General features: G+C 34.6%; 1 protein-coding gene across 4 annotated transcripts; it reads right to left on the bottom strand.

Annotated features, from left to right (window-relative positions):
• Positions 1-2,048: 2,048 nt before the first annotated feature.
• On the bottom strand, positions 2,049-10,027 carry LOC122291595 (serine/threonine-protein kinase CTR1-like). 4 transcript variants are annotated; one of them, XR_006236714.1, is made up of 17 exons: positions 9,524-10,027; positions 9,015-9,316; positions 8,791-8,932; positions 8,389-8,492; positions 7,579-7,784; positions 6,826-7,023; positions 6,672-6,712; positions 5,517-5,585; positions 5,307-5,407; positions 5,099-5,183; positions 4,675-4,773; positions 4,335-4,403; positions 4,083-4,214; positions 3,241-3,335; positions 2,829-2,952; positions 2,700-2,734; positions 2,049-2,298 (listed from the first exon to the last, which is right to left on the bottom strand). XR_006236714.1 is itself a non-coding variant. In XM_043099398.1 (16 exons), exons 1-15 carry the CDS (start codon positions 9,794-9,796, stop codon positions 2,853-2,855), a joined length of 2,016 nt encoding a protein of 671 aa, XP_042955332.1. In that variant the 5' UTR covers positions 9,797-10,027; the 3' UTR covers positions 2,049-2,734; positions 2,829-2,852. The 4 variants fall into 4 exon arrangements, 2 of the variants coding, with proteins under 2 accessions (XP_042955332.1, XP_042955331.1); XR_006236713.1 differs by having other exon boundaries at positions 2,700-2,952; positions 9,524-10,026; XM_043099398.1 differs by having other exon boundaries at positions 2,049-2,734.
• Positions 10,028-13,265: the final 3,238 nt, after the last annotated feature.

Genomic DNA, 13,265 nt, shown 5'->3' with positions numbered 1-13,265 from the left:
CTCAAATATCCATTCTCCGGCCAAGGGCAACTAGCTAGAAAGCTGTTACGAGCTCTTTTATTAGAAAGCTCGTTATCTCAAGAGGTTTTTATATGGAGTTACTGTATATTCATCTCTACTCGTAGCATGCATTTGATTTATAAAATTTAAATTTTAAAATGTCTCTTTTAAACTAAATGATGTCACATAAGCCCCTTATTAATTAAGATGAGAGGCTGAGAGCAGCAATAAGACTATTATTCACGTACGGGATTATATGTAGATTTTCTTTTAGGAAAATGATAGACTCATCGAGGGAGTCTATGAATTTTTCTTATCAAAATGTGATTTTTTTTTTTTTTTAGCATTTGTGTTTATTTATTTTTTAATATTGTATTTTTTATTTTTTAGAAAAAAAACACAAAAACATGCTGTAAAAAAAATAAAATACTTTTAACACTATGGTACAAAAGTTCAGTGACTTTTCTCAATAGTAGCGTCGTTTCTTTTAAGCTAGCTAGGTTTAGATATAAACATGGTTTTAATCATCTCATTTTATCATTATAACTGTTTTAAATCTTCACACAAAATATAATAAATAATTTAACTTTCATCTAAATTAATTCATTTCATCTTACTATCCAAACCTCACCTTATAAGAATGGTTGGAATGTCCATGAGTTGAAAGCTCTCATAAGTTACAACTTATAACCACCTTACCTGCCAATTTCACAACTCGTTATGTAACTCATGTGCAGTCTTATCCTTTTCCACTCGCTGTGTTTATTTTAGGTTGAAGGGATCTGATCTCTTTGGGCCTTGGTTCTTTTGATGGGCAAAGTCAAGTTGCCCATAATCCCTTGTGATTTGGACCTTAAGATAGCAAAAGTTGTGGGTCTATATTTTTATTTTTAATGGGTTCTGAATGTGTTAGTCCATGCTCCTTCTCATCTTTACGGAAGTTTTGGGATTATTGAGAGCTTTACTCAAATTCTCGAAGTTTTGGTTATACAAATAAATGAAATAAGATTAGAAATTTGGAAAACTCTATTTTCACAGAGGATTTATACCGAAATCCTCTATAGATTTTTTTTAATTTTTTTTTTTACTTACTGATTAAGTAAGAGTTTTTAAATGAATATATGATTTTTTTTTTTTAAAAATATTTAAATAGTGAAAAAATGATGAAAAAAAAGTAAAAAAAATATTAAAAAAAAAAAAAAACCTTCGACTGATGGTAGAGGTTGAAATTCTCTGTAGCCATAGTAATGTCCTAGAAATTTTTAAATGGTAGCAAAATTATTTAAGTTTAAAGTTTTATAGGATTTTGAAAAATTAGAGAAAAAAATGAAATAAAAATATTATAAAATTTTTGTTTTGGTATTTGAAAAAAATTGAATTGTTTTTTGTGTTTTTATTTAAAATTTTGAAAAAGTTGTAATGATTAGGTATTGATTAATTGAAAAAAAAATTAAAAATTAAAAAATATTTGTATTTAAATAATTAATATTTAGATGTTGAGATAAAATGAGATTGAATAAAATAGTTTCAAAATTTTGTGAAACCAAATCAAGCCTAAATATGTTTTGGAGATCCGTATACTAAAAAATTATGGATACAAGAATTTTTGTTATCACCCAACGAAAAAAATTAAAAAAAAAAAAGATGATGCTACGGTGACCGAATAAGTGTATCTATTAGTGCATTTGATTCCGTCTACCTATTTTGCTAAAAAAATTAAATGTTGTTACACGTTGAACTGAAAAGCAATTGAGATGCAATTAAAATTATCAACACGTAAATAACACATCTGACAAAATGCTTACGTAGCATAATTTAATTTGTAAGAAAAATCTTTAAATTTAAATCTTACTAATCAAATCCATAATTCTCATGTATACTCACTATTTATGTACATGAGTCTTGACTTTTGTCTAATAAAATTTCTTGATTATTTATTAAAAAAATATATATATATTTAAATAATGGTAATAATGTACTTTACACATCAATTGTATTATACGCCGATAATTTCCTTTTTGTGACCAAACAAAAAGATAGAAATGCTATTTGCAAAGAATAGGAGCAGACATTCTCATTTCTTAATGCTGGTTCCGCTAACCAGACATTGTCTGTTATAAGATCGGTTCGGTTCGGCAGGCATAATAGAGACAAAAGCGTTCACTGAAACAATTTCCAGTATCTTGATGAAGCTCGAACAATAGATTTTACATACACCGGTAAGTACAGAAGTATCGCAGAAGCAAAGAACACGTTTCATGTCTGAGTAGTAGGGATAATCAATATCTTGGGAGACGCCTATAAAAATAAAAAATAAAAAGAAAAATATAATCGAGAGACAGATGCCAGGTCAGCAACAAAATATTTTTCACTCAACTGGTGCAGTGAACGAGTTTCAGCATCAAAGGTCTTCCCATCAAACAATAGGGTTCTGATGATTGCCATTTGGGGCTTTTGGGTTCAAACATCAAATTAGCTTTTGAAAAGTCCAAGACCAAAAACTAGCAAACCATGGCAGTCGATTTTGGTTAGTTCTTTGATTTCACTCTGACGAACTCATCGATTTTTTTTTTTTTTTTTTTTCATTTTGGGTTAAGTCAGAATGCCCCCGGATGAGAGAGCAGGAATTCCAAGCTATGCTTCCCTTTTAAAGTAGGCATTGTCTTCCTAGAAAATAGAAACTGAGATCAGTAACAAACCTATTTTTCCATGAGAGCCTTCTGGGGCAGGGACCCTGAACGATTAGCACAACAAGAATTCCGGCTACTATGAGAGAGAGCATCAAAAGGGCAACGACGCGCATGCATGAACGTATATACATATCTTACTGGTGTTCCAGCCCTCTTGACAAATCATGGAATGTGTGCACGAGCTCGCTGAAGTTTGGAATTTATGAGAATTTGCTGCAAAGATTTCATAATTTGCGAGAATGAAGGGCGTTTCCGGGTTTCACTGCAGTATCATCCAGCATAGCATTAGGGAGGAGAGAGAGAGAGAGAGAGAGAGAGAGAGAGAGAGAGAGAGAGAGCAATGCAAAATTGTGTGAGTTTATTACCCTATGCGGACCAGGGTTTCACAGACATGAACCCCACTCCATTTCTGAGAGAAATAGTGAATAATTTCACCTAACAATTGTTATCTTCAACTTTCTTCCTGAGCTCTAAGACCTAGAGAATATTGACCCACTCTAGGCCCTAGAGTTAAGATTCTAAGGAGTGTAATCCATTATTGTCGACTTACCTCACCCAGCAGGCCTCAATCAAGGCAGCCACTTCACGATTTACAGTGTTTGGAATCTCGAGCCTTTCACCCTTAAAACCAACAGCTCCAACAACCTGAAACGAGGATAAATTATATTTGTTAAGGTGTTTCAGGATAAATCATATTTGTTAAGCTAAACCTTAACAACAAAATGAGTCACATATATTGGAAAGTTCCCCTACGCTACATATGAAATCAATAAATTCTAAAGATGATTTACAAATCTAGAGCTTAGAATTTAAAGATTAAGTTGAGAAAAAAGAAATAGACTATTTTCTTTTGTTGAATCATTTTGAGAAAGTAAATTTAACTAAGAATTGATCCATAAAGACCTCCAGTGGACTAAGAATTAACAGCATGCATAACTAAAGCCATTAAACCTAATGAAAATTTAAGCCATCCTGGTAGAAGTATTTTATCATGTTGTGAATGTGTCTTGGGAAGCAGCTTGTCATATTAATATGTCATAAAATGGTCAATGTGGTCCTTGTATTTGAATTCAAACAGCCTTGAGAAAATATTACTCATCATATCTAGCACTTCCGTGGCAGCCATCTCACTGCTAGTTCTAGGAACAGACCAGTTTTAGACAGTGCCAGTCAAATACTCTTTAGTTAAGAGATATATTCAATAACCAATACCCTTCACCACTTATAAAATATTTTCCACCCGTCGATGTTGTTCTTATACGGCTAAACTTTTGTTATATTCTTCTTCAAAGACCTTTCTTGTATCATTGATCAAGTGCACACATGTAGAGACCCAGTTTTTTCTATAGCTTTACAAATCATTGATTTGCAGATAGTTAATTGACAAACAACCTGTGGTGCAGTTAAATTTCTCCAAGGCTGTTGCAGGGTCACAAGTTCCCACAAGATTACACCAAAGCTGTAAATATCAGACTTCTCATCAGATGGCTCATTACGGAGAACTTCTGGTGCCATCCACTCAGGCTAATACAAAGACGTAACATGAGTTAGTTTAGTATCTGCAACTACTTAATGCTTTCTTCAAAAATAGAAGATTACTGGAATGAGATTATTAACAAATTTTAAAGTTTGTAGAGAACTTACAGTCCCTGCAGCTGTTTTGGATGAAAGAAAAGTGTTTGCCTTCGAGCGGGAAACGCCAAAGTCACAAACCTAGACGATCAAGTATGTCAAAAAATACAAATACAAATTATTTCAGCCCATCTCTCCAACAATATATTTGTGTGTGTGTGTGTATATATATGCAAAAGTATGTGTTGATCATTATTGTACCCAGCATGACTATTCATGAGGTTCATGGAGCCATTTTGAACGCCATTGTAGCACATTAGTCAAAAGAAACAAGCAACTAAGAATGCACACTTACAGGGAAAAACGAATTTTCAACATCCAGGGACCAGCACAAATAGTATTTGACAGTTACCTTTACTGTATATGCCGCATCCACCAAAAGGTTTGAAGACTTCAGATCTCGATGGACAATAGGAGGTCTAAGTTGATGAAGATAATTCATCCCCTTTGCCTGTACACATCCATAAATAGCTAAACCCAAAGAAATTTATAAACTAATGTCTGGTGTGAAAATGATATGAAATCTTCACCAACAATTAATTCCCTCAGTTGACCCTTGCAAACTTTTTTTTTTTCCTGATAAAAAGAAACTCCAAAAACCGTGCAAACCATGTCTTTTAACTGATTAAACTCCGAACCCGTGTAACATGCCCACATCAAACAGATTAGTTGCACCTTAGACATGGGGGAGCATTCTCCCAAGACCAAGACCCTTACCACTTAAGCTGACCCTGCAAACTAAAATAGAATACTATCTTGACTTCACAAAGGCATACCACATCATAAGCCATATTTATTCTACGCTTCTCATCCAATATCACTCCAGCATCAGGCATTTTCAAAAGCGTATACAAGCTACCTCTGAAAAGCAAAGCAAATATTCTGTTCAGTGACATATGAAACTTATTTCGTAGAATGAATCGCTATTGATATGTAAAAAAATTAAAGGATGTAGAAGCAGATCATTTCAGGGAATCTTGATACCTTGATAAGTATTCAGTAACTATGGACAAGTTTGGGGGCTGAGTAACAGCACCCATGAAGAGAACAATATTTGGATGTCGTAAACGTTTCATGGTTGCAACCTAGCAAGTAAAAGTAATGCAGTGAAATAAAAATGAAAGATATTAAAAACCAGAAACAATAAATACCCAATCATATTAATACCAAAAAATTTAGAGCTACGCATTTTACCTCTCTTAAAAATTCCTTGAAGCGCTCTGCATGGAAATCTTGTTCAATAAGAATTTTGACCGCAACATCCTGCGATTCCAACCTTAGTACTAGCAAAATGGATATCTTGGTGGCACTTAAATCGTGACGTGACAAGAAGTTAATCAAACTATCAAAACTGCCTATAAACAACTAACTCCACAAAAGCACACTGCAGGAGGGGGGTTAAGTAGCATATTGGAAATGCGCCACCGCTCCAAATATGAAGCTCAAGTGATAATTATTAACATGTTTCTCCTAATACAGTGAAGGAGGCAGCAGAACCAGAAATACGGGACTATAGATCAAGGAGGTTTTGTACTATGACTGCTAGAAAGATTGACAACTGACTATATACTCAGGGATCACAGTGCCCAATAGTCCAGCCACACTTAAAATAACAAGAAAATCTTTATGAAACCCTAGACATAAAACCTTAAGGACCAATTTATCAAAAAAATGTGAGATAAAAAACAATGAAGTTGGTCTGCAAATGTGGGATTACTTTTTTTGCTTAAAGGAGTCAACACTAAAGCAGTTACTTAGAACTTGACCATTTTTATTTTTCCAATGGTTTCCTCAAAAGTACAATTTTTTTTTCCCTATTTTTAGGGATATTTGGAGATATTCATTTTGATGGTTGGGTGTATATCTTGTATACTCACTGTGTTCTGGGTTACACCCTTCTTTCTTAATAAAATCTTGTTTTACCTGTAGAGAGAAGGGTTCATCTTCACTTGCTATACCGTGCATACCAACCTAAATTCAGATTATTTACCTTAATAAAAAAATAATTATATTTTAGACCCCCCAAACTGCCAATGTCTTTTCACTTGGCACCCTAAACTACGAAGTTTCAATTTGCTCCTTAAACTACTAATAGGTTTCGCTTTGCAACCATGGATTATGATCTGATCCTACAAATGATAGACAAATAGGTCACGTGATTATAAAAACAGACTCAAAACTATTCAATCTTCAAGGAAGAAAATAACACAGAAACTACATACTCCACTAGCCACAAATCCGAAAGAACTTCATAACCGAAAGTCATTAAAAAACTGCTTATTACAAGATAACATCCACCAAAAGATTAAAAATAAAGAGATAAATCATAAAGGGAAAAAAAATGCTTACCGAACTGCGCCAGCTAGCATAATAAACAGTTCCAAAAGAACCTGAAAATCAATAATCATCATGAGCAGCCCCAAAATATATACATGACATGCATGAACAGAATGGGAAAGCTTTATAATTAACAACATCAAGCAATGTCAGAAATAGCATGTACCTTTTCCAATTTTCTCCTTTAGAACAAGTTCACTCCATGGGATAACCAAGTCCTCTTCATCAAGATTAAGTATACTTGAAGTAACTGATTGACAATCATGGTATTCACTTGAAGTGCATACAATATTTTTTCTGTCAAAGTCACTCAAATGACCAGAGACCTTTGGGCCAGTTTTGTCATCTTCATTGAAAGCAGTATCTGTCATAATGGAGACAACAACATTTTAAGATTAGTTAAAAGATCACCACGGTGTCATTTATTTCATCATTCGTTATGTGCAAGCATTTCATGTATATATAGCATTTTGTTGGGGTGAACATACATGTCCAACACCATTTCAGACAAAGGACTGTCTATTTTTTTGTTTGATATATTTATTTACCTTTAATATCTTAGAAAATGACTAAATAGGATAATAGTAATTGTTCAACTCATCAAATCTTATTGACAAATCACCATACTTAATCTTACTACTACTTTGACTTTACAACAAATTGCACATCACCCCTTGCACGGATGAGTTGACTAGTTGAAAACTACAAACTTCGATGTGGGGAACAACCAGATTTCCAGAGGAACTGTGTTCAAAGGCAGACAACTAATAATAATACTTAGCGACTGGTTGATATGTGTATATGTACTCTGAATTCAAGCAAAAATTATCTGTATTAATGCAAGTGAATTAAAGCAAAAATAGTCAATGATAACTAAATCAGAAAAGCATGATGCAATGGTACATGCACATAGAATTACCCGAAGAAGCATCGTCAAATTGAAGATGAAGTGGCTGGCAATCGGAAAAATACAGTTTGGCTAGCATACTGGAGTTCTCTGCCCCGACTTGTTTAAATCTTGGATGACATAACGGTGAAGAGACCAAGATGGAGGATGTACCATTGAGCGAGGAATCTGGCTGGCTTAATGCTCCCGGCATCCCAATCAAATCAACCAAATATTCCCTGGAAAAATAAATGTCAATTCAATTTTTTTCTTATTTTAAGGTACTTGAATGCTTTTCTCCACTCATCTGGCTACACGCAAAACTACAAGCTCAAATAAAAAACCATCAAGTCCTGAAGACTTCTTTATTCTCGTATTTTCCTAGAATAATTCTGCGTGAAATATCCACTGTTTGTCCAGTTACTAAGTCTTTTATTCTTGTGAATACCAGTATTTTTGTACTCGTTACTCCAAGCTCCAAACTCCTCCATCTTAATTGTTAGTCCTTTGCTAATGCATTTACATGATATAAATTTTTAAATAGATTGCTCCAAAGTCCTCCATCTTAATTGTTAGTCCTTTACTAATGCATTTACATGATATAAATTTTTAAATAGATTATTCCTCATTATTGGATTTTGCATTTCAGTTTATTTCCAATCGATTATACCCAGTTTCCTGCAGATATTAAAATTCTTAAATCTTTTCACAAGTTGTGGTTTCTTTCCATTCCTTCTTACTACAACATATAAACTTTGGTAGTTGGCTTATGTTGCCTTGCTTATTGGTTTAAATAGTTCATGCTACTATCATTTATTGAAATATAAGACTAACACAACATACCTTTCAGGGCTAAATTGCACAAGGCAGGAGGCAGATACATCCCTTCTACAGTATTTGCAGCCCTTCGCAATTCGGCATGGTAGGTTAACCATGTCCGCTAGCACCTGCCAAAATTACAATTAGTGTGCAGCGTAATCCTCTAAGACCTTTTTGCAGATATCTGCAGAATGCCAAAATGAGAAATATTTTCGATGATCATCAAAATAATAGTCAAGAAAAGTATTTATGTCAACATCGTTTTTCGTAACAGAAGGGTACGAGATAAAAAGCTCGAGGGTACGTATCAATCTTTTTATAATAAAAAATATATATATATATAATATATATACACACATTGCTATAATGAAACAAAATCAAATTGTTGAAGAGTACATCAAACTGCATTAAGGTTGCGAGGATTACTTTAAACAGTAACGCACGATGGACACAGAGGCCTACTGATAAGCTTCCAATTGGTAGTATGACAGAGCCTCGGCAGTCTTTCAGAACTTCAAAACTCTCCCCCCAGCGTGCACCCAATTTTTCTTCTGTAGAAGCCGCACCCCTTGTAACGACAACAGAAATTTTTTCAAAGAAAACAAGATTCCAATTTAACATTTAAAATCAAAGAGTAGTATGAAGCCCACCCCAATTGATTACAAACAATGATTGCAAGCTGATCAGCCATGTCTTCTATGGGAATCCAGCCACCAGAAAGAATGAGTAGCCTATTCTGCAGTTCCTTCAAACCAGGATCTCTAGATTTATCGATCAAAACCACATTGATTGACATATCGTCACGGGGGTCAACAGCCTTCAACGATTCAAACGATGGGACGCGACCACTGTTCTGCTCATCAGTACTTAGAGTCCACGCATATGGATCCATCCCATGGATAAGGTAAAAACCATCCGGAATTCTGTCAAAGTACGACAAACAGCCATTCACCTGGTACACATCAGAATAGAAATCAGAGCCATGACATTCAAGCAAGTAAATGCCGTCTTAATTAAGTTTGTGCGATCGGATTTTCATTCAAACATCAAACCAGGCCAAAATTACAATTTACCTCTACAAAATACCTCCCTAACTATTACGTACGTTATTCACTTACAAAAAAGAAGCGACCTCACAAGCAAGCAAGAAATGAAATACCCAGAATCGATGAGACATAGCCTCAGCAGAAGCAGAAGGCAACGGAGTTCCCCGGTCGCCGGATTTGAACTCCAAGAAATTGGGATCATCGGCACGGGCAGCCTGGGCGGAGAGGCGAAGTGCCAGAGCAAGCTGGAGCTGGTAGCTCTCCGCAGTCTTCTGCGCCCAGCTCCTGAACGAGCCCGTCTCCTTGTAGTGACCCAGCACCTCGAAATCCTTCACCGACGACGCCACTGGAGACGTCGATCTCGTGTCAGTGTGATCACAGTGCATCTTTTATAAGCGAATCCGGATTCCGTCTAAAGGAATTAGGTGCTCAGCCTACGCCACTGCCTGAGCTTTAAGCACATTGATTGGAGGGCCGAGAAGGACGGAGGAAATTGGGTGGGGGTCCATTTGGGAATGTCAGCTCGACGAGCATTCGGTTTGGCGAGTGGTGGGGGAGCCTGTTGTCCCCCAGGAACTGTATGCGATGGAACCAGACTTTAGATGGAATAAGCACTAAATGAAGTAACGTACCGTACGCCCAAATTCAGTGAACGTAATCCGACGGATCCGGGTCCCCATGATTTCAAAAGAACTCTTGCAAGATAATGATGGGATAGGATATAAAAGTTCCAAATTAAATAAAATATAATTTTTTTAAAAATTAAATTATTTAAGAATGTAAAAAAATTATAATAAAATAAAATAAGATGATTTGAAATAACGTCTTAAACAATTCTTTTAGGGGCAATTGGGGGGTATTAGGCCGCGTCAGCTATTATATTAAAAAAAAATATAGATGAAAATTTAAAGCTAAGTATCGTTGGTTTGGATGTTGAGTTAAGTTGAGTTGAAATAAAAATTAAATAAAATATTATTTTTTAATATTATTATTATTTTAAGATTTGATAAAATTGAATTATTTATTATATTTTGTGTTGGAAGTTAAAAAAATTGTAATAATTATATGAAATAAATTGAAATGAGTTGAGATGAGTTAAAAAATCAAACACAGCCTTCGTCTAAGGGAGAAACAGAAGAGTCTAAAGAAGTCGAGGGCCCACAAGATACACAAGTAATGGTTTCCTGAGTGGTGGAATTAGAGGGCTTTTATTGAAGGAACATTGGGTACATTATTTACGACATGATCCGTTGGAGGAGGAGGAGGATAAGGTGGTGGGAATGTGATAAGAAACTCTAAAGCATGAGAAAAGTGGCGAGTGACAAAGAGATTTTATGGCTGCTGCTACCACATAGAGAGCGTGTATTTCTCTCCACAACAAGCTTCAATTGACATTCGGCAATACTACATACAGTCGTGGAATTGTAGATGCTGCACAATCATTTTGAAAAAGAGTGGGATATACGATTAAAAAGTTAGTTTTTTTTCATGTGGGTCTCATATTAATTCATTTTTTTCAAAGCGATTATACGCCGCTTGCACAACTACGACTGCAAATATCATTTCTCATTGACATTTCCTCTCTTTGCAAATAAATATTACTTCCTCTTCTTTATGCTAAGGTCGGTTTTAGAAAAATGGGCTAAAGTGAGAAAATGTGATTTTTTGATAAATCTGATCCTCTTTTTCTAGCAAAAAAGAGGTTTATATATATATAGAATGTATTCGCTTCAAGTTTTAAAAAAACATAGAAGACAATGTGTAGCCTTTAGAGGAGTTTTGGAGCAACCCATTTCATTTTTTGGTAAAGAAGGGTGGTGTTTTGAAGCAACCCATTTCAAAGCCATGCCCATTTCATCACTTGGCAAGTTGTCCTACCAGGCTATCACGCAGATTTTGCAAAGATAACAATATGTTGTAACATAAATGTTTCATTTTCTCAAAAATACACTAAGAGAGAAACAGAAGGAAAATGAAAAAGAAATGGAGAAATGAGAGGGGAACACAAAAGGAGAGAAACATTCCATTCGAAAAATAAAAAAATAAAGGGGAGGAGAAAATTTAAAAATAGGAAAACGAATGGGAGGATGAAGGAGAAGAAAAGAATGGGAGGGTATGGGAAAGAAAAAAACAAGTGAGGGGAAAATCGAAAACAAGTAAAACAATCCATTTTATTTTTCTACGTGTACACAGGTTTGCGCAATGCTTTCCCTATTTGACTGCAACAAGTATTTTTCATACACAAATAATAAAAACACCTTTAAAAAAAAAGTTTATTCATATCTTACATGTTTATCTATCTATAACTCCTACCGTATGCTTTGCTTTGAAATTTATATTAATATTTTGAAGAAAAACTTGTATTAACATTTTGACTATTTTACAATGAAAAAATCTAGTAACAAATATAATTGTGTACTAATATGTGTACTAATATAATGTGATTGGTAAAAAGTAGATTTTATTAAAAATAATGTCAATTTAAATTTAAAATATAAATGAATCAATATTTATACGCAGATTAGTATGCGAATTTGCCTGTACGTAACAAAACTCTTTTACAATTAGAACGGTTTCATAACAAGTGATATATTTATATTATAATTTGTAAATATTTGAATTCTTTAAGAAATCTGGATCAAATACATTGTACAGGTTCCATATAAAAAAATTTATAATAATTAGTTCTACTTAATGGTTCATATATTATCTACTCGCTCTACAATACCATATATATAATGCTTCAATATTTGGTTGCAGGAACAATGAGAAATAGTCCAAGACCGTAAACCCGATGGTAGACGCCCAGCTGTGTGTGTGTGTCTCTCTCTCTAAACATTGGCACGAAATACCAATTATGAAAGTAAGAAAATTGCAGTGTAATCCTTTTCAGGTTGCAAGTTGGCTAAAACGAGCATGCTCTCTAGCAACGCTTTGTTCAAATCTCACTTTCCTTCTTTCAGGCTGCCTGGCAACTTGACAAATAGCAAATATACTCTTTTTAAAGAATGGTGTAAAGCATAAAGAGAAACTCCATCAATGTCATTCAGGACCAATCCCCAGTGTGACATTTAACACTTCAAGCAAACACACACAAGGAAATCAGACATCAAACATATTTGACCCTTTTAGTATTTACTTCCCCATAAACTAATCAACCAATTGACCAATATGGAGTCAGATTCGGTGTCGGAGCTACTTCGAAAACATACATAGTCAAGTTAGACAATGCTATCGAAAGGTAGCATCAGTCCATGTTACACAAGTTTCATCAAAGCCAGGTTTTTCATGAAGGTAGCACGAACCACTTCAGTACTGAGAATAAGGATAAAGGTATAAAGGACACCTCGCTACGATATGAATAGGGTTAAGAATATAGCTCTGCATAGATTTCTGCATTAATTTGCTAAGTGGACCCATGTACCAAAGAATCAATTCTACAAAGAATTCAATTGTATAGGTTTCAAATAATTTGAGTTTCAATTCACACACTTGTTTCAAATAAAACTAGGTAAAAACTCTCGTTTCCCTATTCACTGTGATTTTGAAACAGAACAAGCAAATGGAATTTCGTTCAGTGATATTTTTCATTATGCCCTTTTTGCACAGGGGAAGATTCAAGTCCAAAGTTACATGCTTCAAACGTTCTCTACATAGCAATACATACGAAAGCCTTCCCACTTCCCTGTCTCCCGCATCATATCAAAATCACCGTAACCAGAGAGCTTTAATGAAATGGGAAAAAATCGCTGAAATGAGACCCAGACCAGGTAAACAGATCTAACTCAACCGAGACAGATAACTCAGCTGTGTTTAATCACCCCATCAAGTTATGATTTTTTAAAATCATTCAGA

This window comes from Carya illinoinensis, chromosome 13 (assembly GCF_018687715.1).
Source record: "Carya illinoinensis cultivar Pawnee chromosome 13, C.illinoinensisPawnee_v1, whole genome shotgun sequence".
Lineage (NCBI taxonomy): Eukaryota > Viridiplantae > Streptophyta > Magnoliopsida > Fagales > Juglandaceae > Carya > Carya illinoinensis.
This window is presented reverse-complemented; position numbering and strand designations above follow the sequence as displayed.